This window comes from Vidua chalybeata, chromosome 5, assembly GCF_026979565.1.
Source record: "Vidua chalybeata isolate OUT-0048 chromosome 5, bVidCha1 merged haplotype, whole genome shotgun sequence".
Classification (NCBI taxonomy): Eukaryota; Metazoa; Chordata; class Aves; order Passeriformes; family Viduidae; genus Vidua; species Vidua chalybeata.
Genome location: NC_071534.1, coordinates 21,876,687 through 21,902,759, shown reverse-complemented (window position 1 = coordinate 21,902,759; position 26,073 = coordinate 21,876,687). Strand labels below are relative to the sequence as shown.

Below are 26,073 nucleotides of genomic sequence, written 5' to 3'. Positions count from 1 at the left end.
TATATACTGTGGTTTTTAGGCCACTGAAATCAGAGAATTTTCTTGGTATGGAGAATGATGTGCTCTGAAGAAGAGGGGCAAACCTGGAAAGACCTATTTATGCATCAATACCTGCATCCAGCTAGAAAGGGGTCCTCAACCTAAAGCCTATGGGATATATGCAAGATAGTCTAGTGTTGATTTAGGTCACCAGTCATATAAAAAATTAAGGCTGACTGAAGAGGGAAGGACAAAACAGTTTTGCTCTGTAGCCTCATATCTACTCAATGCTTTGCCTATAAATCAGAAATTTGGGGATCACTGAAGTAAGCTCTCTTGGTTATTATTTACTTAACTAGATTGGACCATACCCAAATGACCAGAAGGAAAACACTAAGAGGTCTGTCTTCCCCAGCTGAGAGGCTAATTAAAAACCTTACAATTTGAAGAAAAACACATGTAACATAGACACGTATGAGATTGATAGGAAAAAACCTCCTCCTTGCTATGAAGCTATAAGGAACAGAAGGAGGATCTCTGGCTAATTAGGTTAATTTCAACTTATGGCTTCATGTAGAAGAATCAATGAAAAAGCAAAACAGAAAAAAAAGTATTTTTCTCAAGAATCACTTTTTTCCCTTTTCCATCTCTTTCTAAAGCTTTCTGTATTTCACAACGTAGTGTGCTTTGAATTTCCCCCTTAATAAGTACAGTAATTTGCTAAATTTTGGGGTTTTTTTCCTTGTTTCACGGTGCTGTTCAGAACAGTCTGGTAAGTCATACAAATTACTGCCACCAACTTCAAATGCTAAAGTCTGAATAGTTCATTCTACCTCCACAGGTAAAAGACATACAGCTCAAAATCAATGCTGTGCCTCCCTGTTCTGATTCAAACTTTTTAAGTATGAAAGGATAATTACTTTGAGTAAGCGATTTCCCCCCCTCATTGATTGAACTCTTTTCATAATCATTCCTTTTGGAAGGGCATCCAGGTAAGAAAGGTAGCTATTGTACTAATGCTACCTCGTCAAAGTGTGTGTACTTAGGGTTTTACACACCTGTGCTTGAGGAATGCAGGGCAGTTGAGTGTTTCCAGTAACAGGCTTGGGCTTTTTGAGCAAGATACTTAAGATTCCACCACTGCTACAAGGAAGAGGTATCCTTTAAAAAACATAGCCAGAATCCTCTTGCTAGCAGGCAAAATTCTAAGCTGCTAAACAAAACATTTCATTAGCTGCTCTCATTCCAGAGAAACTGCACTAATTTTAGCCATTTAACATCTTCCAGTTATATGTGATCAGGGTTACAGTCATATCAGTTAGAATTAGCTGTCACGGGGAGAATATTTTTAGGCAGTAGTTCCCCTGTAATTCACCAGTCAAGGGAGATGAGGAACAAAGGGGTGACATCAAGTCAGAAGTATATGACTGACACCTGTGTCTGTGTGTCTTTACCTTGAGCTCATCTGCATCATAGAAGTCTATGCGCACAGCAGGGACCATCCACGTCTGGAACAGAGTTGCCAGGATCTGTTTGGCAATTGCATCTGCGATGAGGTGAAAGTGGAGTGGGTTTCGCCTGATATGAGAAGGGAGAGAAACGTGTTAGTTCAAAGGTTTCTAATTCCTGTTCTTGAAGGACAACATCAGAATTCACAAAGTTTTATCCAAGATGTCAAGTTTTGAGTGTGCAGCATGTCTGGTGAAGTCCTGCTCTGTGGCCAAAATGCTGAGACACAATTTGAAAACACATGACCACAACACAAAACTCAGTCAGTTTCTGGGTGGCTATGAACACACAGATCCTTTGACTCCAGCAGAATGTGATGATTTATAACACCTAAGAGTCTTGTCCTGTGCACCAGCTCCTTAAAAAAAAAGACCAAGTTAATATCCCTTCGGGGACTTGAGCTATGGAAATGATTATTTCAGTTTCTAGGAGAACCTGTAATTTATCTTTGTGGTAAAAAGACTATCTTAGGTTAAATATAATAATTTGAATGAGGTGAAATTCTGGGACCCTTGAGTTTATATAGAACTTTTCTACAAAGCAATCTTGGGGAATCAATAGCTGTCTCATAGGAAGCCAAAATTGTATGTTTCAGGTGAGTGCCTTCTAGCTATTCACTGGCATAGTGAACAGAATGAAGACTGCAAATCTCACCAGGTCCTTCTTCCTAATGGTCAAAGAAAGGCAGGAGGAAAGGAAACATTTTACTTCAAATCACCAGATCGGGGTTCACCTCTGTAGTTACAGGACTTGGGCTAACTGAAAAGCTTCAAAACAAGATGCGTGAAGCCAGTATCAGTAAGAGTGGCAAGCTCTGACAAAGTGTATGGGTTTTTCTATACTAATGTGAACTTAAACACTATAAATACCTTGTTTCATTCCCTTAACCTCTCTCCCTTTTGGAGGGACAGTAAGCAACAAAATTTGATCTTAATTTCTGTGGTGGGAAACCTACCAATGGAAGTTAGTCACAAATTGTAGTGTTCCATGTTTACCCCAAGCTTAGCAACTTTCTCTGTCAGCAGAAAAGGACAGATTTTGAAAAAACTACTAGAAAGAAAAATGGCTTGTTTAGACTTCAGCATGGGATCAACCTTTCTTTGATCCCTAGAGCGGAATAGTGGATTCTTATTTCTATGGAATTTGTAAAGCTAAATGAGTGTACTTGTTAATTGGTATTTTTCATCTAACAAGAGAAGTATTTAGTTTCAGATGTTGATTAAAGCAGAAGATGAGTGATACTACTACATTCTTCAGTGTGAATGAGAAGTGAGGAAAACAATGTTAATTCAGGCCAATATACTTCCATGACATTTTTGGGCTTAACCCAAAAAAGAAGGTTATTTTTCCTCCATTTTCTACATTAATGAAAAATGTGTGCCTTCCTCTTTAATGTTTCTCTTCTTGCTTTGATGAGTAATAGTGCTTGCCACTGAACAAAGTCCACAGGAAAGCGTAAAAATACATATGATTGTTCATAGTATTTTAACAGACCCCTCAGGAGAAAGAGGAGAGTGTTGTGAGAAGCAATGTATGACTGGATTTTGCAGATCCAGCCCAGCACTGGGGGCTGCCAGTGAAGCTGCTGTATTGGCTTCAAGGACACTGTGAATCACATTATGTGCGTACAGGAAAAGCAGAAAGGGCTGCGTGGAAGCCTTACATATGAGCTAATCATGATGGCAGAATAAACCCACAGCTGATCTGCCTTCAAGGATATCCAAAACACTAAGCCACAACACGTTTTTCAAAAGACAAAGGTCTTTCAATCTCCAGCTTGTCCTGGAGGGAGGAGGGGAGAGGGAAAGGCACAAGCTGCCAGCTGCGGAGTGTCCCATTACCAAGCTAAAGGGATCACAGCAATTACATTTGCTTCACCAGCCCAGCAGGAGAGTAGAAGAGGACATCCTGGCTCATGCAGATTCCGCAGTAACCAGGCACCTTGCCAAGAAAAAATCAGGAAATAGCAGTGATCAGGAAATACATCTCATTAGTAGAGACAAGGCCAAGAGAAACAAAGTACAACACCGGTGGCTTTGGGTACCGGCAAAGCAGTATCTCAAGACAAATAAATGTTCAATATCAACACACACATCCCACATAGGTCCCTCTGCTAAGTCTGGATTCTGGTAGGACTATTTCCCAGCTGGTGTTCTTCAGTAATTTCCTTCCCTTTTTTTATTCTGTTTTTTTTAAATCTTCTATTCTAAGTAGAATAAGAAGACTAAAAAATCAGTTAAAAAAAAGCTCTGTCTTCTTTCAAATGATCATTTAGTTAAATGGAGTTTATATAAAATATTTCAAGATGAAACAGACTAGTTGAAAAGAAAAAATCTGACACAAAGACACTCAGATGTTCAGTAGCAGTTTATACTTATCTGAATGACCCAGAGTGTATGAAACTTATATGGGAACAAGTGGGTGACATTTACTTTAGCTCATCTCCTACTGGGAGAAAGAAAAAAGGATAGCTGTACTCCCACACAGAAATCTCTTTCAAGTTGTTAGCCTCATGGTAAAGATTCAGCTGGAAGGAAAAGTGTGTCAGAGGCAAAGCAAAAGATTATCACTTACAAAAATATATCCCCAAAACAGTAGAGTGACCTAATGACATCTACAACTAAATGTGCATCAGCCACAGAAAATTTTACTCCAGACGAAATTTCAGTTCTGTGAAATGTGAGGTTTAGCATGGTGCTGAAAGCCAACAGTGCGCAGCCTCAAAGCTGGAAGACCTTCTGAAGGTAACCATACTAGCATACACACAGATGACATCTTTCACCTCTTCTGCTGCCTGCAATATCCAAAGCCTAAAATATATGGATTGCTTCAAAGTGTTTAAGAAACAAGTTTAGAAGCTTGAAGATCAACAAACATTCATTATGAAAAATACAGAAGAGATTCTGCAAAATGAGAAATTTTTCTCAAGAGATATATGAAAGGGATGTCATGATTATCTGACATCATGACTGAATCACTAGCTCCAAGAATTGGGGATGACAATCAGGATATTGTGAAGGATTCCACTGAAAGCTGAATTTCATTAAACTTGGACGTTTTGCTCATTTTCGACTGGGCACTTCAAGAGAACTAAAAAAATGCACATAAAGGCTGGTTGTATCTTGTACTGATAGAAATCACTATGCTGTAATGGGGACGGCATATTCAACTATGGAATAACATGGGTCAACATATGGCAACTGTGATCAACTTTTCCCACAAAACTAACAGGTTTTGAAAAATCCCCAGTATTCATGTGAATTAATCTGTTTAGGAATAAATATTTCTAGTATCCCAGGTTTCAGAACTATGAGTCCCAGATATTCCAGATTCCTTACTGCAGAAGCAGGTATTGAAACAGCCATAGAATTTCTCACAAGGTCCAGAAATACTTAATCTTATTTACTTCAATGATTTTGAACATTTGAATTTCTACCAACTACAATTTTTTACAGTTTCTGCTACATGGAAAATGCTGATGCATTAACGTCTTAACATGGTAAAATGTAGTTCCAAAATATGGCTATTTCCCATCAAGTAGAAACTTAAGGTTCTAAGTACTCTGTTCAGAAAACGTCAAATCTTCCTGTATTAACTTATTGCCACTTATCTTAAGATAAGAACACTATCTGACAGAGTAAACCATATGTAAAGAACACACATTTATTTTCCTAAATTACTTTCCTCAAAAGTGAACAAAGGGAGATTCTAGCCAAGGTTTTCAAGCATGGATGCTTAAATATAGGCTCTTAGACCTAAATATAGGAGTTTGAATGAATGCCCTCATTTTCAAAATTGCCGAGGTCCTACAAAGTTATGAAAATGAAAAGAAGTCAATTTTTTAAAAGTCAGGCCATGAATTTAGAAGTCTATTCCAAGGTACTCATTTCTCTTCATTTTTTCTTATCATGATGTCTTATTCTTGCATTTCAAAACTTCTTATTCTTCATCAGATTTATGATCTGCTTGCTCAAGCATTTGTGGTCCTTTCTTTTCAAAGAGCCACCGCCACAGAGTTAAATACAGAAATCTACAATTGAAAAAGGGAGTAGTGAACCAAGGCTTACTCTTCCCTTCTGCACTATTCCATAGCTCAATTGTTAGTAATTCAAAAGGCAGCTCCTTGGCTGCTTGGTTACACAGTTCTCTCTCTGCAACAGAGAAATTTTATTTTCTAAGAATATAAAAAGGTCAGTAGCCCAGGGGGTTTATTTCCAAAACCTATACTTTATTGAGGGAAGCACAACAAGGTAGTACCTTTTATATCTGTAACAAATGGTTACAAGAACTTCAAACAGGAATTATAAAAGACAGTCTGGGAAACTTTTTCTCCTAATGCCCATATGACAATCCCTCCCTTTTTTTCTCCCTTAGGAGAAAAATTTTAATGCGAAAATCTTCAAGATGTTTTTATACCACTTCACACCCAAGTATTGATGAAAATACTCCCCAAACTATTGGAGAGATCCTAAACACACACTTGCTGCATCACTCATGAATCTTCTTGTTTTGTGTTTACTTACAGAAGTTCTTTGTGAAGTACTAAGAGTAAATAATGGGCAGATTTTTTTAAAACATTGCTTTCTCCATTATGCCTCTATTGTTAGGACAGCTAGAAAAAGCAAAAAGTGTGTATTACTGATGTATTTATATAGACCAGAGAAACCAGGTCACGTATTATGGTTTTTGCCAGAATAACCTCCCAAAAAATAGACTGACACATTAGAAAAGTTGGAAACACTGACAGAAGTTTTGAATTCTCAAATTAACTCCATTAAGGCAAAGTGGTCTCAATGGAATATAGCCATTAGATTATATAAGCTTTAATTACCAGCCAGTGTTGACTTGTGACTTTTACTTGGAAATTACATGTCATCCTTTTAATTTAATTTAGATTTTCATTTGCTTTGTCTTATTCTACTTGTTCTAAGAAAAAAAAAATCATTATTCATGCAGCATTCAGTAACACAGCTTCATATCCTGTTCTTAAAAATGCTCAGACATACACTTAACTTTAAGGTTACAAGCAGCCTTCTTAAAGCCAAGAGGCAACTTCCTATTAAAAAGCATTTGTCTGGTTTTGTTTACATTCCTCACAAAGCCCAAACATTCCTAAGCCACTATTGCTGTATTATAGATGGGGAGTACAGCTAAAGAAGTAAATGCAGCGTCTCCTGCGAAGAAGAGGGACTGACACAGTGGGGAAAAAAGAAGGGCACAAAAAACCAACCCAGTACTTGCTAGCACAAAAGAGAAGTTAATTGTTTACAAATTGTCAGGCTAACCTAACTGCCAGAAACATGCTATAACTGTGTAAGTTTGTTTTTTTCTTTGTTTCCAAATGAAACATAGTGTTAGGCATGTCTTCAAAAAAGGGCACATTAAAAACTATCTTAGCTCTTACTCAAGTTAAGACTTACCTAAACAGAGAGAGAAATTATCTTTTTAATATGTAACTTGGATTGTGGGCTGTTTCTGTGGCACTCTAAGGTTTGCAATTTTCAGAAATGGAGTAAAACATTGAAAAACCACCAATGTAACTTGGACGAATAGTTGCAAAAGATTCAAGGAAGGTTATGAGCCACAGGAAACTGCTTCAATTTTGAAAAAGAAATGCAGGTACTTTTTAGCATACCACTATAATTACTGTTTCCATTTGCACTTCATTCTGCCTATTTGACCCAATATAATAAATTTTTGGTGTTTAGTCTTTTGGTTTGGAACAACTAAAGTGAGGCTGCTCTTAGGACACAGTGATATGAGATTGGCTTGTGTTAAACTCAGAGATATTTTTTTTTAGCCCTGCAAAGGCTTTATAAATCTGTCATAATTGGGAACTAGATGTGCAAGAAAGGAAAGCAGCAAAGTTGCAGAGTAAGACTGAGTATTCATTCTACAAGCCTCCCTCTGTGCAGCACTGCCAATACATATTTATCAGACTGCAAACCCTACACTATCCCAGCTCTGCTGAGTCTCCTCCTGAGAACAGACTGTCAGTTATGTCAAACTGGGTGTTAAAAGCTGCTGCATTTTGTGACTGGAGCACACATTTTCGAAAGACAAAACTGGAATCAAGCTCCTTTATCACTGGGAATGAAACACATTTCTGAACTATGGTGCTCTTATGTGGAATCAATCACACTACCCCTTTCCTCTCCTTTTCCCACTCTCTGGAACCTGAAGATAGATATGGTTTCTCAAAGGGTCTGAACAAGTAGCTTGCCTAAGTCTCATAATATATATGGTATGACTCAAATCTTGGTGTTTTAGGCCTGTGGAGAGCTGAAATGTTCAATATTCAGGATTTGCTGTACATTCATGCAAGAGAGAAGAGACAGCACACTCCATCTATAGAAAATCCTGTAGCTTTTATCCTTAATGACCCAGCACTCCTGCTGTTTTGTGTTTCTATCTAGTACTCTAGCTAAAGTTGGGGGTATAACAAATATGTTAATGCTCCCTGGGATTAGACTGACATGGCCTCCTTTTCTCAGAGCTTTTCTATTAGAGAAATAGGGATTTCTTATGGAAGCAGGCAATTTAAGTATATAGTTTTGTATCAAAATGCATGCTAAAACATGCCTTAATTGCTAACCTGTACAGAAATGCCAAAAGAAGGACATCTTCATGCATTCCAGATAGATTCACTGAAATCAGTATCTTAAAACAAACACCAGCTGAGGGGCAGGAGGACAGGTAAGGATATTAAGCCTGGCTGCTTTGAGGGGTCAGTTGTTTAACCATTACATTAGATTCAGGATGTGTTGAAGAAAAAACAAAATCTCTATGACAATAAGTTTGGCAGCATATTTTTTCTGTTCTTGCAAAACTATATTTGAGATTGAATGTGGTGATCCTATAAATGAAGGACCAGTAGCCTAAGTTAGAGATTAGGATAGCAAACGTCTTGTTAAGCAAAATTCTCCACTAGAAGCGCACAGACCTTTCAAATGTCTATTCTGATTGGCTTACTGGACAATGCCAGCTAGGATGCACTCCCTGGTGCATATTTAGGGTCAGAAGAAGAGACATCTCCATGCCAGTTTTCACTGAGGACCCTCAAGTCAGAGGTAAACTTGATGCTGACACCATGAAGCACTGACTATCTGAACCAACCACTTCCAACTCTCCTAACTCAATCCTCCTAAATGCACTATCATGACCTATCTCCATCCTTCATTCCTTAATCCATAATTAAATGGCTAATAGCAATGAAAGAAGCCTTTCCAACCATCACCATTTCTGAAGTGCATAGTGGTCTCCAAAATAGCATTGTTTGCACATGGCAACCAATGTAAGGAAACTTAGTTCTAAATCAATATTCAGCTTAGTTTGTTGTTTCTTTTTGCTTATTCTGCATCGTTCTACACAACTGCCATTCTGAAGATAAGGATCCAAGAAAGGAGTGCTACTGAAGCATGGCCATGGAGCCATAGCATCAACTGATGCTTAAGAAGCCTGTGTTTTCTAGAAGATAAGAAAGAAATGTCTGTAAGAAGCTCTGTCTCTTTCCTGAGAATATCTTCTCTTTCTAGCAAACAATTTAATACCTAGTGAGAAATGCTAGTTCTAGGCAGGAATGGACTTAGATATGTCTTTCAGTATGTTCTGAGCAAACAAGGGAGATAGGTTATCTGGAATGTACTCAAGTTTCACTAGCTATACTGGACTTTATCTTGGCCACCTCTGCTGAGCTCGAAAAATCCTTTGAGATGGGCAGTAGTGCAGGCCAAACAACAGTATTTTCTTGACAGAGGCAGAATCCATCAGACTTAGAAATACCAATATTAATCACCTTTTTTGTTTTATAATTTTAATTTATTATTATTTAATAATTGAATTACATGGCAGTATGGTTTATTAATTTGCTAATTGCTCAGAGGAATGCCTTAAGTAAAACAGGGACATTTCCTTTAAAGAATACAGAGAGAGGTTGCTTAAACCTCTGAGCTGTGAGATTCCTACTATTTACAGAACATTTGGAAACACAGAGACTAAAGTCTTCTCAAAATGGATGCAAGTACTAGGATAGAAAAACAGGGAGAGGCTAACCACTAGGATAATTCATGTCACCACAAAAATATGATTTTCCATTAAATCCCTTAGAAACAACAAGTAAAAAATTACAAAACCTCCCCACATCCTTGCAATATAAACCCAGTTTACACTCAATAATTCAAACTTCTAATTGGAAACAGATATAGTTTTGCCATTTACCAGAATTTTAACATTCAGTAAAATCCTCTACAGAGAATGAAATGGATATTTACTGGTTCTTTGCTTTTTTTATGTTTCTTCGAGCATTGTTCTTCTGGTCCTACCCCTCATCTAACATGAACATGCTACTTCTCAAAAGACTGTATGTTGATAATGGAAGCTGCTCTCCTATTTTGATTAAACAGTACTTATTTTTTCATGGACAAGGTGAGCATTTATATTATTTCAGGAATCGTACCAAAAATGATAAAATGGTGTACTAAAACCATTGTCAGGGAGTGGCTACTAAGGCTTCCAGCAGGAGACTGGAGGCAAACATAAGGAGCAAAGTGTGGGACTGAAATGCCACATTCTTGCTAGCTGCAAGAAGATATTACCACATGATAGGAACAAAAGTCATTCACACTTGCACAAAATTGTCTTTCCAAAAAACCAGCATATTGAAACTACCTCCTTAATAAGTTGTTTGTACTGTAAGCATATTTTACTAGTCTATTTATCCTGTTTGAGTCAAACAGTCTGATCACTTCCCTAATTTTAATCCACTTTCAGCAACATTATTGGAAAGCATCTCCGAGAGACATTTCTAAACTGGACAATGGATACACACATACACCCACACATAGTTTAATGTGAATTTACTTTTTCTGGAGATGCTGTCTATTAAGGGAATTGGTTATTTTGTTGTCATCATACACTTATGCCTCTCAACTTTGGGAGCTAACTGTGCTAAAACCAGGCTGCAAAAACTTCTGAAGGGCTGTAAGCAGCCATTCCAAAGCCAAAATAAACCACCTGAATTTAATGAAATAATGCATATACTGACTGTAACAGCAGGTTTACTTCAAAAACAAATGTCAAAATTGGAAGCTGGGATAGTGAAGAAACCAGTGTGAATTTATCATCTACACCTGTGCCATAAACTGATACCAGAAATAGGCTAAATGAATTACTACACTGTTATTACCATTATCATTATTTTACAGCATTCAGGAGCATTCAGATGCTTTACAGTGAAGATAGATATGGTCCCTATTCCCAAAATGCAACAGGAGTAGCAGGTGGATCTCTGATCCCTCTTATTCACTGTAGAAACCTTCACACAGGTGAAATCTATTTGAGATGGTAATGAATTAAATGCATCATTCCTTAAAAAGAGAAAGGAACCAAGGAAGGGAGTCTGACCTTCTTTTGAAGTAAGATAGTAAACCTAGAAAAGGCTCACTTAGTCATAATCAGATATACAACATACAGGAGAAGAAAGCTACCTTTACCTGTGAAATAAGACAGACTTGACGAGTGTGACAACATCCCGACTGGCATTGTACCCTGCACAGACAATGGCAACGTGGATAGTCTGTGGGAGAAAAGGAACAAAAAGAACAAAAATTAAAGCCTGTTCCTGTGCTCGTCACTTGTTAAGGAGAGCACACACATGACACCACTGTTGTTTAGTGCTGCAGTTGTTAGGGATTTGAGTGGGTGTTTTGCAGCTGTTTGCAACCCACTTGAGGCAGTTTGCTAAAAACATCTTAATTGAGTTATAGCACCATCATCATTCCAAAGTCATTACTATCACTCCATTACATCAGATGTTTGAACAGAATTGCATTTATTAGCTAAGACATACATGTGCATGTATGTACACACATCCTCCCTAAGTAAGCAGCACACAAAATCCTGAGTGTGCCAACATACAGACATTTTTAATCTTCTGAAGTAAGGTTTAAAATTATGTCTGATAATTAGAAGCAGATATGATCTCAGAAATGTATTATTTCTGTCTTATGCAAAGCCCCTATGGAGAGGGTGAGCAAACTCTCATGGATGAACATGACTGTGACTATTGGTTTGCCAGGGCTGGATGCATCCCAGTGATGCGATGGGACACTGTGATGGCAAGTGGCCACCTCCCTGCCTGTGACTACCAGCATAGGCTGCTCTGGCAGCGTTAATGTGAAGTTAAACACAACCCCCACAAATACATTCTCTCCACCTCATGACATTGGTAAATTATCATTTATTCTGTGCCTCTTTACCTCCCTTTTAACATGAGGCAGAGGTTTCCTCATCTTTCAGGAGGAAAGGGAAAATTGAAAAGGCACTACGAGTCATTATTTAGCCAGTGAGCACTAATCTGAAAAATGCTATTACGTTATTCTGGTCTGCTTTTAAAAAGTAGCCATTTCTGCTCCCTAGGGGAAAAAAAATTAATCCTAGCAAGTTTTGACTCCAGGTTCTGTGATCTTCTGTTTCTTAGTGGTCACAGAAATGAAGCAGAGTTCACCGTGCTGTCAGCACAAAGCTGCCATTGGGGACACAGCTGTGAAACTGCAGGGAAGCCTCATTTGGCTTCCATTTGAAGCTCGGTTAGCTGGTTTCTCACACATACAGCTCTCATTTTCCACTATGCTGAGAACAAATGAGGAATTCTGTCTCCTCACATAGTCACAGATTCCCAAAGTCTGGCTTGTAACAGAAGCACATTTACACAAGAAGTGCCATGTGTTGGGCACATCTGAAGAGCCCACAGCCCCATCCATTAAGATCACCTGGTACAAGGCACAATTTGAATCATACAACTGCCAAGTGGCTGTGCCACTGTAGAACATCCACATGAACATCAGAGCTGCCACCAGCCCTGCTGTGCTTCACAAGTTCAGCCATATTTAAGATCTGATGTTTTAAGAGGACTTAAATAAATAAGACAACTGTCTGTCCAGAGAGGTGTGAGAAAGAAAAGATATTGCAGTACATTTTGGTAACAGCTCTGTGAGGTATTAGCACTTTAAATTTATGTTAAAGTCAATGGGAGCTGAGCATACTCAACACTTGGCAAAAATCAATTGTGTTTCTCTCTCGTGATAAGAGGGGAGAACAGAGGCTGCTTATTAATGACTTTTATTACAGCAGGAGTCTGTACTGTACTCACTGGCACGGGTTGCTGTGGGTGCACTGATTCCTGATCCTACACATACTGCCTCCTTTCTCATTGTCACCTGGTCCCCCTCCCAGGCTTGTGGAAGACCCAAGATCCTTCCCCATAGTGCCAATTAAAATCCAGTTAACTGAGAACAGTTTCACCCTTGCTTTAAACATTTCACTTGAAAATGACTAGGCCAGAAACACTAGACCAGAAATAAACATTTTAGGGGTTTCCACATAATAGCACCGTCATATACTATCAGCATTGTTTTATACCATGTACACTTGCCAGAAAAGCTCTCCTCAAAGCCATTCTCTCTACCTTACAACTGCACTCCAAATCAGAGTTTACTCTGTCAAGTTATTGCCCACATCTGTTCTCCTTTTACTAAATCAGTTTGTTTCAGAATTGAAAGCATGCATTCCTTGCTGTCTTCTAGTAGCTGCTGTTGCCTTGGACGCTGCTTCAGCCAGGACACAGTGAGAGCAGCACTTACTACGCTTCTGAATACTCTCTTCCAGCTCAGAGACACAGGCATCCATGTACCTTCTGCTCAGCCTCTCTGTGGTGTTTGATATCACATATCACTTCTATTCCTGCCTGCAATCAGTTAAACAAAAGAGCAATAATCCTTAAAGAGAACAGAAATCAAGACCTTCTCTTTCCAAGTTTTTTCCTGCAGCGTGCTTCAAGGCACAGTCTATTCCTCTCCTTTCCCCGATCCACTTTCCTCTCTCTCATTGTTTAACTGTTAAACAAAGTCAGTGGAGAAACAGATAAGCCAAATGAAGTCATCAACCTGAACTGTCTGCAGATGTTTGCATCCCAAGGGGAAAAACATTATTTCCAGTTTTCTCCACTCTTGTTCCAAATGCATGTATGGATTGAGAGCAGCTGGCTATACCCAGATTCTGACAAGATATGGCTCGAATAAGCACTTGAAATAACTTGCACCCTCCTGAGCATACTACTGTAAACATCACCTCTCAGATTTTGAAAATTGACACCTCTCCCAAACTCCTTTTATCCATCTGCAGATAGCTGGAAGAGTGTATCCCTCATCCCAGAACTGGTCACTGTGATTCACACAACTTCCAGACTCAATGACTGCAGTGACACCAAGGACTAAAGCCACATGCCCAAATAATGCTCCAACTCCCACTACAAGTGTCAGACTGCCTGTTTGGCCCAATATGTCCCCCCAAACTTCTCACACCAAGGCTCTACACTTGCCCCTTTACTGTTGGCGTTCCATGATAGTTTTAGATAATACTAGTCACACTCTAGCCTGGATATTCTGAAGTTGCTGCAGGACCAAACTGAGCATTCAAAGTGTCCATCCTCCTGCAATGATCTCTTTAAAGTGAGTGATGGACATGTTCACCACTTGCTGCAAGAGTCTGGGCTCAGGTCCATTGGAGCACTGGAGATGCTTTTGGATAATGTAACTGATTGCAGCAACAAATGAAATGACAATACACCTGATGATACAGAGTCAATGAATGCTTCCTCTGTTTATACACAGAGATATGGAGAGGTAATCAAAACACTGTGGAAGTTCATCACAACATTCTCCCTACAGGCTGAGGATCAGAAACACCAACTGAACTATTTTTAATTGTAAATTGTTTAGGAAGCACTCAGGTGTAGGTGCTTCAAGGCACTTAAGGAAGCTAAGCTTCTTCAGGAAAGGGAGTTTAAGTCATACCAAGGTGCATTCTAACGTAGCTCAAAACTCTTACCTCAGCCACTACAGACCAGGAAAAACCTGTTTCTAAATGCAGTATTTCATGTTCTGGGATAATATTAATGTGAAGAAAATATCCAAAACCACACAAAGAACTGGGCCCCAGATCCATATCAATGAGGAGTATACAGTGCCTAGATGAGCATACATAATAAATTTTCCTTCTTGGGCTACTTTTTGGAATGATGAAATAATGAGTTTAAAAAATCTGTATTAGTCCTTAGAGTTAAAAATAATCTTTGGTAAGACATTTCATACCTCAGTGATTTTCCAGTAGGCTTTCCATTGCAGATATTTAATCCTTCATAAATAATTGTTGTACGTGATTAAGAGATACTACAAGTATGTTACAAAATACTTGTGTTTGCTTCCAGGTTGTGTTTTTTTTTTCCCAGTGGCAGATAACATCTACTTTACATGTGTTACACTGCTGATGTTAGTGAGGATCTCTTCTTGATGGCTGTGGAGCACTACACACTTCAGCCTACTGAACAACACTGTTGAGAACAGGAACAATACAAATATGCCTCTAAAAATGTTTGAAATATTAAGTATCTTGCTAAGCCAGTAAATGCTGTACTGCTAATTATCAATTTCATAATATATAATCTATTTCAAAAATATTTATAAATACACAATTCAAGTAACTGCTCAGTTTAGGGAGGCACAAGCTGGAAACATACTGGGATAACACTGTAAGAAAAAGGCATAAAATTTTGTTAACTTTCACTGGCATTATACTCTCCTTCTGAAGACTGTTGTTAGTGCTGACACCTGTGTAAGGACTATGCTTACTTGTATTTCCAAGGTTTGTGTTCAAATGGTCTACTACTGGGAAGGCATGATGGGCATCTGCTCACTGAAGGGAGAAGGCCCTTGTCTGCATGTCTGATTTTTTTCTTGCAGTACAATGCTGATCCATTTTAAAGCATCAGAAGAGCTCTCCTGTGATACAAGAGTAGGAAGCTGTGGCTGGAATGCAACAAACTCACAGCTATTTGATACAGATCACAATATCACAGATTATGCTTTATCAGAGATTTAATGTTCATTCATTGTAACTGCATTTTCAAACGTTTTAATCACCATTAAAGACCATCCCAAATCAGACTGTGAAATGTTATCACCAGTAAATCTCTAAGAACAGACTCAATGAAATGAACAACCCATTCCTGGCACTCTTAGTCTCCACCAGAGCAAGAGTCTTCTTCTTAAGAACCCTTGTTTCTCACTACCCAATTTGTTGACTCTTGCTGTGATATATTCCAGGGTCAGAAGCTAAAAAAATTTTGTTTACACATCTGAAACACAAAGTAACCAGAGAATGAAAGGCATCAAGATGCTCCTCACACAAACACAGGACAAGAATCTACACTAACAGGATAGATGATGAGACCCTTAGCAAACCTGGTAGGAGGGAAGTTTCATTTTAACTTCCATTGCTGTAACTGAGGTACTGAGTGAATTCCTTAAGAGAAGAGTAAGAAGTTATTCTGAGATCAAAATAGTGTGCAGTGAGATAGGGGGATGGCAAATAATGTGAGATTTCGTAAGTTATACAAGCATTGCCTCCAGCAGAGTGCTAAACCCCACTGAGCAAGTAAACTCATTGGCAAAACACATTATAAACTGTAAGGTCACTTAAATTATCCCTGCTTTAAGCTACTATTTTTGTGTCCTAGACTGGTTGGTACATTGAACAACCAAGAACTGAGATTCAGCTCACCACTCCTTAATATAATAATAAGGGAAAAGTGAGGTTTGCTGATTGATGGCCTGATTAAAAAGAATGCCGAAAATCGCACAGTGAGGAAAATCAGGTCCTCATTATGTGGAGGAGGGAAAATGAAAAACAAAAACCTCCTTTTCCCTCTCCTTACAATAATGTTGCTTCCTTTCTTCTACATTGATGGACAAAGATATCCAACTGGAAAGCAGTAGTTCATTTTCAAACTGTATTTGATATTTTCTCATTGAATAGAATTTATATGAAGAGATAATTAGGATTTCTTTTTCCCCTCACACTAATTTTCTTTCAACTTTTATCTTCTAAGTGGCAGCAAGCAAGATAAAAGGTGGTACGGTATTACCCTCTTTGTAGAAATAAATGGAGAAAGTTCTTTTCGATAACTTTATCAGCTGGGATTGGCACAAGGCCTTTAAGTGAGGCTTTCTGTTTTGGATCTATCCATATTTGGACCTGTCATCAATCAGACATCTCACAACTAAGTATCTGGATGACATCCACAGAAGTACTGACATAAAATGGGGAAAACCAAATTAAACCAACCACGCCAAAACTGTCTCAGAAGGAGACTGCCTGTTCCCCGCAGCCAAGCACACTGCTAGTGTATGGCTCACGCAAAGCACCTGCTCCCACAGTAACATCCAGATATACTCCTCAAAGTGAGTCAAAAGCACAGACTGGTGCCACGAGCCAAGATTTAATTAATCGTGAACCCTGAACTGGTTCAATATAGGCACAGAAACAAAGAAGGCTTTTCTAAGCACTCTGGAGACATTATTATTTAAAATACACGGGGTCAGTTCACCAAAGGTCTTTATCTGCAGAGCTGTAGTGAAGTCAGCTAGAAGAAAGGCTTTGATTTTTATATCAGGTTTGGGGACACAAGAACGAAAAAGACAAAAAGCTGTGATGATATGGTAACTCAGAAAATACTCCAATGACAAATATATTAAAGGTTTTTTTAAAAAGAATAATAAAAAAATTATCTGAAAAGTTGCACACAGCAGATCTTTAAGAGGCTGGGTTTGGAGGAAAAGGTTTCAGAGGAAGGAAATGGGGATCTGCAACATCCTTAAAGGACCACATCTACCAAGCTTTGTTTCCAGCACGTTCCTTTGGTGTATTTACCTCACACTTTTCCACCACGGGCTGCTGGCCGCACTCGGAGCTGTTCCCCGCCACGATGCCAGCCCGCAGGCTCTCGCTGTCGCCCGTGCCTTCCTCCATGGAGTACGTTTTGGAGTGGTTGCCACGGTGGTGCGCGGGGCCCCGGCTCTGCACCAGGCTGAGCTGCTTGCGCAGCACGCGGTTCTCCTCCTCCACCTCCCGCACGCGCACCTCCAGGCTCTCGCGCTCCCGCTGGCTCGATGCTGTGTACCGAGGGCTGTGGGGCTGCGACTCCAGTGGGGACAGCGACACCGGCTTCCCATCTGCACCACAAGGAAACAGAGCACTTGTGTCAGAACACACCAGCTGCATCTTCCTTTAATGTTGGTGTTGTGAGGCAGAGATGCGCTTCAAATACAGCCATGTTTTATGCAGACTTGGCTCTCTCAAGCCATGCTTAAGTGCATGGTAAACTTGGACAAATACTGAGTTCTACGAGCTACAGGTCCTACTAATTTTCAAACCATACCAAAAGATAAGCATGTATTTCTTTGTTCTCATAGGGCTGCCTGCCAGTCTTTAGTCTGGGAAGACAGTCAAGAACATGAGGATTTCATTCAAAGACAATTAATATACAGTTAAATATATTTTAGAAATGTATGCAAGATGAAATAATTTTCCTATTCCCACTTCCTCCACAGTCAAATGACAGCATTTTGGCAACCCTTTTGCGCCGAACAGTAGCCCCAGCTGATTCACATGTGTGGAACAGATGGGTTTTATTCAGCAACATAGTATTATGTGCTTGCTGAAAAATAAGAGGTTCAGGACAGAAATGTTCAATACACATGTGGGCCAAATTCTGGAAAGTATTTTGGCTTAAAAAGACTCAGTGGAATTTTGAAAAAAATTTAAATAAGTTCAATGCAACATCTTCAACTAAAGCAGCTCAAAAATGTTCAATCAAAATCAAACTGAAGCAAAGCAAAAGAAAGTAAGAGTTATCCACAGTGTCATCATGAGCAAGAGATTCTTTTGCAGTGATGATAGGTGAGTATTTTATACGAAAGTATTTCTCTGATGTAACTTTCTACTTGCATGTATTAAATCACAGAATTATAGAACGGCACGGTTGAAAAAAACCTCTAAGGTCATTGAGTCCAACTGTTAATCCAGCACCAACATGTTCACCATTAAACCACGTCCATATCCACATCCATGTTTTTTGAACACTTCCAGGGACTGTGATTTTACCATTTGCCTGAACAGCCTATTCCAATGCCTGACCACCTTTGCTATTATGTCATTTTTTCCTACTATTCAACAAAATCTCCTGTGGCACAACTTCAAGTCATTTAATCTCATCCTGTCACTTGTTGCCTGTAAGAAGAGGACAACCCTCACTTGGCTACACTCTCCTTTCAGGCAGTTTTAGAGAGCAATAAGGTCTCCCCTTTTCTCCAGGGTAAACCCCCCCCAGCTCCCTCAGTTTCTCCTCATGGGACTTGTGCTCCAGACCCTTCCTCAGCTTCACAGCTCTTCTCTAGATATGCTCCAGCACCTCAATATCCAGAACTGAACACAGGATTCAAGGTGTGACCTCATCAGTGCCAAGTAAAGGGACGTGTTTGCTATTTAATGATTTTTCCAGTACAGAGAGTCCCATTGATTTTATCAAACAAGTAACAGCCTGAGTGGTTTATAAAATGGAAACCATGCAGTTATTGCTTAGTTCTCCCTAATTAGTACATTTTTCACCTACCGACTCAAAACTATCTCTCTGCTATAAAGACTTGTTCATTGCTTGTTCTTTTTCATTGTTTCACATTTACATGAATGATGAGCAGTCCTCTAAACTGACTTCATGAAAAAACTGGTATGGAAATCAAATCCTCAATTCTAATTTACATTGTTGTGTTATACAGATATACACACTTCCTGTTATGCATATAAATCATTATCTTGATTTTTATCACCATTTGGATAGAATATCTTGCATTTTCTTGCAGACTATCTTCTACAAAAAAAAATGTAATTTATTAATTTACCATTAGGAAAGGTTATGGATAAATCTGAGACTGAAAAAAATCTCAAGACAAATTCTGGAGTTTGGCCACTGACATCTTGAAACTCAAATGCTCCAGCAAATAGTTATTAAAATGTAATGAGATATTTGATAAGCCTGAAAATAATGAGTGCAGCAATATAGAAATGTCAACACAAAGGACACAGCCATGCTACAATTAGACATGCAATAGAATACTGAGTTATCTTTCTCCACCAAGCTTGGAGGGCCTGAAACTGAAGTTGTGTTATTTCTCAGCTGCTGATACTCATGCTAAGAAAACTAAGACTCATTTGGTTGTGATTCTATTGCATCCCCATTACTGGACAGCAGGAGTGTACTGTGTAGACGCTCTCAGATAAAAAGACAAACAGTACCTTTGCTCACCCACAGAACAACGAACCTGTGTTATCATCAGATACACAATTACACTGCAAATCTAGCCAAAGATTTCACTGGCTATCTTAACTCCTCACCTGGTGAATATCCAGCAAGACACAGATATTAACTCATCACTTCCTGTCTTTGTCACTGAATTCTGTTACTTTCAAAATAATTACCAGAAAAAGCAGCAAAATATGGAAGTGAATCTCAGAACAACATTCATCAAAATTTCAAAATATGGAAAAAAATTAAACATATCTTTAACTATTCTACGGACATAAATCAATAGATCCTAAATGCTGCTTTGCCAGAATTAAAACTTTAAAAGTTTTTTGTATCTTTTAGAAAATGATACCATTTTGTACATCTGAACCATTGTAGGTATACTGATCAGAAAAGTTCAACTGTTTCTACATAGTATTCAGAAGAAAGAGCATAGTCTGAGAAAGGGACTGAAAGAAAATATCACCTCACTGCCTCAGACTGAAGTTGCAGCAGCTAATGAGACCAGCTCAGTGCTTATGAAGCCTTGGCTTTAAATGCCAGTAACTCCACTACTGTTCTCTCAGTAGCAATTATTTCTGCTGGTCTATAAAAGAAGTAAGGAAATCCTTTCAGGAATTAAACAACTAGCTAGGCTCTTCATCTGAAATGCATTCATTTACTACAGAAATGATCTATGTTTTATTACAAGTTGCTAAGATATTTTCTGGAATGATCTCTTCAGGGTTCATACAGCTGGACAAGTCATGTTTTGTTACTAATACTGCTCACTATTCTCAGGTGTATCATGTACTCGGTATATTTTCACATCCCAGCTCTCTGCTGCAAATGATAATGTGACAATTCCAGGACTCATGTGAAATAAAAGTATAAAACCAAAAGTGAACAGAGTTTGATCTTAATACTCAGAAATAAAGTAATATTTTTAATAAATTCAGACATTGTATAACACATAATTTTTGCACATCTGAGGCTGGCAAGGCTGTGGCAAGATACTATTTGATTTAGTTCTGTGTATCTCATCTCACTTCTGAAGAAGGAATAAGTGGATAAATGTTAGGGACCACTGATGTTTCATTGTGTGTGTTGCTTGGTAGAAGAGTTAATCTGATTGCACTGCACTTGAATTTTATAGTTTATACTAACTGGCAGAATGCTCAGAGCTGGTATCTAGGCACTTTTTATCTAATCTAAATCAAAATAAAATAACATAACACATAAGATGGCCTGACTCTGGGACTGAAGATGTCCCAGGGAGCACTACAAGGAACATTACTGTGCTCTGAAGCAAGTAGTGCACTTTTGAATGGTGTAATAATAATAAAGCTATTATTTTTTATTCATTTGGGGTTATTGCTCTGTTTTTGAACTTTGGCAGTTTCAGATTTAATATTTTTTTCTGTGTCAAGACTTTTACTTCAGACTTGTGCTAATGCAACTGTACCTACAAAGACCTGCAAAATTCCACTGTCCACAAAACAAAACCCGAACACAAAGCTGAATAATTATTTAATGGATGACAGCAATCAATGACTTATCACACTAGGTCCAACAATTCAGAAAACTTGACAGTACATAAGTTATTAATTCTATGGATTATTGAATGTTTCTGCATATATGAAATCATCTGGATTTAAGGTAACAGATTTCATTAATACTTATTAAGCAGCGTGCTTAGGACACTGGACAAAATAATCAAAAAGCAATCCAGCATAATTCATTTGAAAGGAGAAGGACTGAACCAGTGGCACTTTCTTTCTTACATATAGAACTTAAAGAATAGGCATTAAAGCCAAATTCCTTGTTTTGTAGTTACCAGACTTGGGAGAGGTGATAGTCCTGAAAAGGACCCAGTGGCATTGGAAAGTTACCAGGGAAAGAGCCATAGAGAAAAAAGAACAGTTATCCAAGGGTTAACTGGGTAAGGGAGAAAGAAGCAGAGTGTAGGAAAGCAAAATTTTCTCTGATTCAGAGAAGAAAAGTGCAGAAGCAGGGATCCCAAGTTTTTCAGACAACCCTGATCTGAACTAAAATGCTTAGAATTGCATTAGGAACTGAGGCCCATAAAATTATGGAGCATGTTTTGGGAGGGTTTTTAAAAACCTTTAACATTTAGTTTGCTAGAAAGCACAAACTACTTGTGTTTTGGCATCTTTACATGGTCTAGAGGTTTCTATATGTTTCAGCTGTTACTCATCTCCTGCCTAACAGCATACAATGCCTTTAAAATGAACTAAATAATGGCAGTGAACTCTAGGCTGCTTCTTAGGTAAGAGGAAGTCATGCTGCCCAGAGACAGTGTTTCAGTCTGACTAGAGATACAAGATACTCCTCCATTTCACATTATCTGTGCCCACTCTGAAGATTAGCAGCATTAAGAATTTTAACCAAAAGTCAGTACTTTGCAGAAAGAAATGGGTTAGCAGGCAACCACACTCATTATTCTCCCCCTGATACAGCCTCAAAATCATTTCAAGTTCATTGCACAACTATTTTTTCCCAAGTCAAGACCATTGTGGAAAACTCCACAGACCTTGAGGGAAAAGAAAAATAGGACTGCAATCAGGACTACAGAGACACAAAAACCTGGTGTAAGCAGATAAACTATCCCTTCTGTTCTGGAGTTCTAGCTCAGTTTTAATCACCTGACACCTTAGTACTCCAGCACTTCTGCTCAGCTGGCTGCTCTGCTAGGTCCTGGCTATCTGGGCAGCTATGAATTAAGTCCTTTCTGCTGACATTTTGGTACTTTAGATATGTGTCTCCATGAGTAGGTGCTAAGGCACCACAAAGTGCCTATTCTCACACTTACCAATTTTTTTTCTCCAACAGCTTTTTGTGAAACACTGCAGTGTGATCTCAGCTGGAAGTAGAAAACCTTGCCCAAATAACCATTTCATCGGTGAAACATAGATCAAGCAATTTAATTCAGGTCTGTGAGCACAGAACTTCTTCATCTTAACACTGAGACAACTACAAGCTGATGCTTTTCACGTGTCAGAGGTAGAAACTTTTAACACTGAGAGATGTCACAGTAAGTGCACTGAAGGCTGATGTCCACTTGACAGAGACAGCACAAGAAATAACGTCCAAGCCTTTTAATACAGTCCAAACCAGTTTCCTCAGCTCTGACAGAAGAACTTCTCCCATCACTATTAAGAGCTTCTCAGGATTTGGCATGGACAACACCCATGTTAAGTTACATGTTATTTAGTTAGGAGAGACTGTTTGCACTGAAGATGCCAATCAACCACCAGGCTTGGACTTAGTCAATAGTAATCACACTGAAGAACTTCAGCAAGTTCTTTAAATACTAAATTTGTGTTCAATTCCACTGCTGTTAAGGGTACTTAAGAACACATTAACGTGGTTTACTGAACCCAAACCTGAACCATTTAATTCCACTGAAGGTCAGCCTTACTTAAAGAATCACATTATTGCCTGATGTCCATATACAGGGAAATTCTTTTCTCAGTGTCCTTTCCTTGAACAAAACAGCACTCTACAAGCAGTGGATTCAGAAATTAAACATATCATACACAAAAAACCTTCACCCACAGAACACCAGACTTGCAAAGTGCATTGAGTTTGCTTGGCCAGGTTTTGACAGCAGAGGGGCTCCAGGGGTGGCCTCTATGTGAACCTCCTGGAAGCTTTCACCATGTCCTAGAGAGCCAGTGCCAGATGGCTCCAAGATGGACCTGCTGCTGGCCAAGGCTGAACCTATCACAAACAGTGGTCACCTATGGGGCGACCACAAAGAAGGGGTAAGAAGTTACTACACAGAATCAATTGTAGCCAGAGAGGAGAGGAATGAGAATACAGGAGAGAACAACTTTGCAGGTACCAAGGTGAGTGCAGAAGGGAGGTGCTCTAGGTACCAGAGCTAAGATTTCCCTGCAGCTGTGGGAAGACCGTTGTGAGGCAGATGTGCTACTGCAGTCCATGGAGGTCCACAGGTACATGTGGAGGACCATATGCCAAGCAAGTGGATGCCCAAGGGAGGCTGCAACCCTGTGAGGAAGCCCACCCTGGAGCAGGCTTGCTGGTGGGATTTGTGACAGGGTGTCACTCTGGAGCAGAGTGTTGGCGAAGGACTGCACACCATGGGAGGGACCCATGCTGCAACAAATCATGAACAACTGCAGCCCATGGGAAGGACTCTCTTGGAAAAACTTTGTTGAGGGCTGTCTCCCATGGGAGGGACACCACACTGAAGCAGGGAAGAGCGTGAGGAGCAAGGAGACCACATTTCATGAACTGACCACAACCCCCATTCCCTGTTTTCCTGCACCATTACAAGAAGGAGGAAGAGAAAATCAGAAGTAAATTTAATTTGGGAAGAAGGTGGAAAATAAAGTGGGTTTTTTAGATTGAGTTTTATTTCTCATTACCCTACTGTCATTTGATCAGTAATAAATAAAATTAATTTTCCTGAGTTGAGTCTGTTTTGCCTGTGACAGTAATTGGTGACTGACCTCTTTCTGTTCTTGTCTTGACCCATGAGCTCCTCATTATATTTTCTCTCCCTGTGCAGCTGAAGAGGGAAAATGATAGAGCAGCTTTGGTGGGCACTTGGTGTCCAGCCAGGGTCAAGCATCCACTGAAGTCAAACACTTAAAAGTTTGGAAATGTGAGAATCATGGTCTCCTGTTCAGTCTTTACTGTCATTCCCTTGTGTCTGCTGACAGGATCATTACCTGCAGGATCACCACTTTATATCCAAAGAATATCAGCATCACTGTGTGCATAGAATGGATGGTGATCACAGCTATTTAGCAGGTTGTTTCAGCTCATCATTCTGTTTGTGACCACACATACCTATCCTGTTATGAAAAAAAAGACGTATTTATTCCCTCACTGGCCTATGATGTTCATTACTATGCATCTTAACACAGCACAGGGATCAGTGACATCTTTTTAAAAGTTATTTAAAGGAAAGGTGGTACTATCAGTCCTGTTTTTACAGTCAAGCAAAAAGTTGTGGAGTCCTTAACACTCACAGAAAATACCATTTTCAGATGCACAGCTGAGATGAGTCTGATACAGTTTTTCAACAAATAATCACTTTTTGTGCACTCCAATTTTTCAGAGGACTGCTACATATGCAACAGGCATAAGCTTAACATTTCTGTCATGCAGGAGTCTGCAAGTTGGAAATCCAGGAAATGGGGGGAAATGTATTTAGCAGCCACTTGCAATAGCATTGTTTTATGAACACCATGTAATGAACTCAGTGGTAGAGACAGAAACAATTCCTCAGGGCAAATTTGACTTCATAAATTACAAAGTTGTCCCCTGCCTTGTTCATGACATGACTTCCAGTCTCTTAAATTAACTAAATGGAGTGGTTCAAGAACCACTTTCTCTGCATTGCTGCATTTGTTCTGCAGGCAAAATGGGGAAGGGGTTGTGTTTCAGAAAGGGTTTGCAGTTGCACCATCAATGATGGCATCGTGCAGAGAGCTGCAGAGAGCTATTTATGTGCTGGCTGAGCAAATGCAATTCTGATAGGGATTCTCTAATAGGGATGGTAAACAGTAAAAGACACCAGGTAAAGAAAAATAAACAACAGAATGCAGGAAGAAATAGGGAAAGAAAATCTAAACACAAACATCCTTCTTGGAAACAGATGTGACTTTTTAAAAAGTCATTTGTTTTTTCAAAAGAAATATTGACTCATTAGCTAGTTATGAATGTTGGCTTATTAGCATATTCAAAACAAGGGCCCATAAGTCTCAAAATATTTGGCCATTTCCTTGTCTAGAACAAAGTAACTTTTTTGTTTGTTTGTTCTTCTCATTTTTTCTTTCCCTGTTTTGCATTGCCTTGGCAATATATATGCCTCTTCAAGAAAAGGACTAAAAATAACATTTCCCTCCTTTCCACTGGCAGCAGAGATGCAAGAAAATAGTATCTTATCAGAGTGAGCACTGAGGGAAAATAAGATTTTATCAGGGACTTGGCTTGACAAAGATAACATGTTATCAAGAGGGGAACTTGGCAAAGATAAGACATTATCAATATCAGGAGTAAAGCCTGGGGAAAATAATGTCTTAATACCTATTAGATTCTAAATAAGCCATCTGTGCGCTTGACAAATTGTTATTTTCTCCAAGTCCCATTCCTGTAAAGATGTTGATTTCGTTGGCAAACCACTTCTTTAGCAGATGGGAAGCAGGGGAGAAAGAGCAGAAGAGGAAGCTCCATCTCCCCAAAGGTAGAGAGGTATTCTCTTTCTGCTCAAAAGCTTTGCAGGCAGGTCAAGACTTCCAATGTGACAGCCAGAAAGACTCACATGTGTAGACCCTGAAGGTGTATTGCAGGGAAATCCCCTACAACAACACTCAACAAGCACACTGCAGAGCACCCCATGACAGGAGGAGAGG

General features: G+C 39.2%; 1 protein-coding gene across 2 annotated transcripts in view; it reads right to left on the bottom strand.

Annotated features, from left to right (window-relative positions):
- LARGE1 (LARGE xylosyl- and glucuronyltransferase 1) overlaps window positions 1–26,073 on the bottom strand; it is a 275,554-nt gene that overhangs the window by 127,260 nt on the left and 122,221 nt on the right. For both annotated transcript variants that reach the window (XM_053942747.1, XM_053942748.1), the window contains 3 exons: window positions 17,254–17,555; window positions 10,980–11,062; window positions 1,434–1,557 (listed from right to left, as the gene is read on the bottom strand). In XM_053942747.1, coding sequence (XP_053798722.1) covers window positions 1,434–1,557; window positions 10,980–11,062; window positions 17,254–17,555 — 509 coding nt within the window. The remainder of the gene's footprint in view (window positions 1–1,433; window positions 1,558–10,979; window positions 11,063–17,253; window positions 17,556–26,073) is intronic.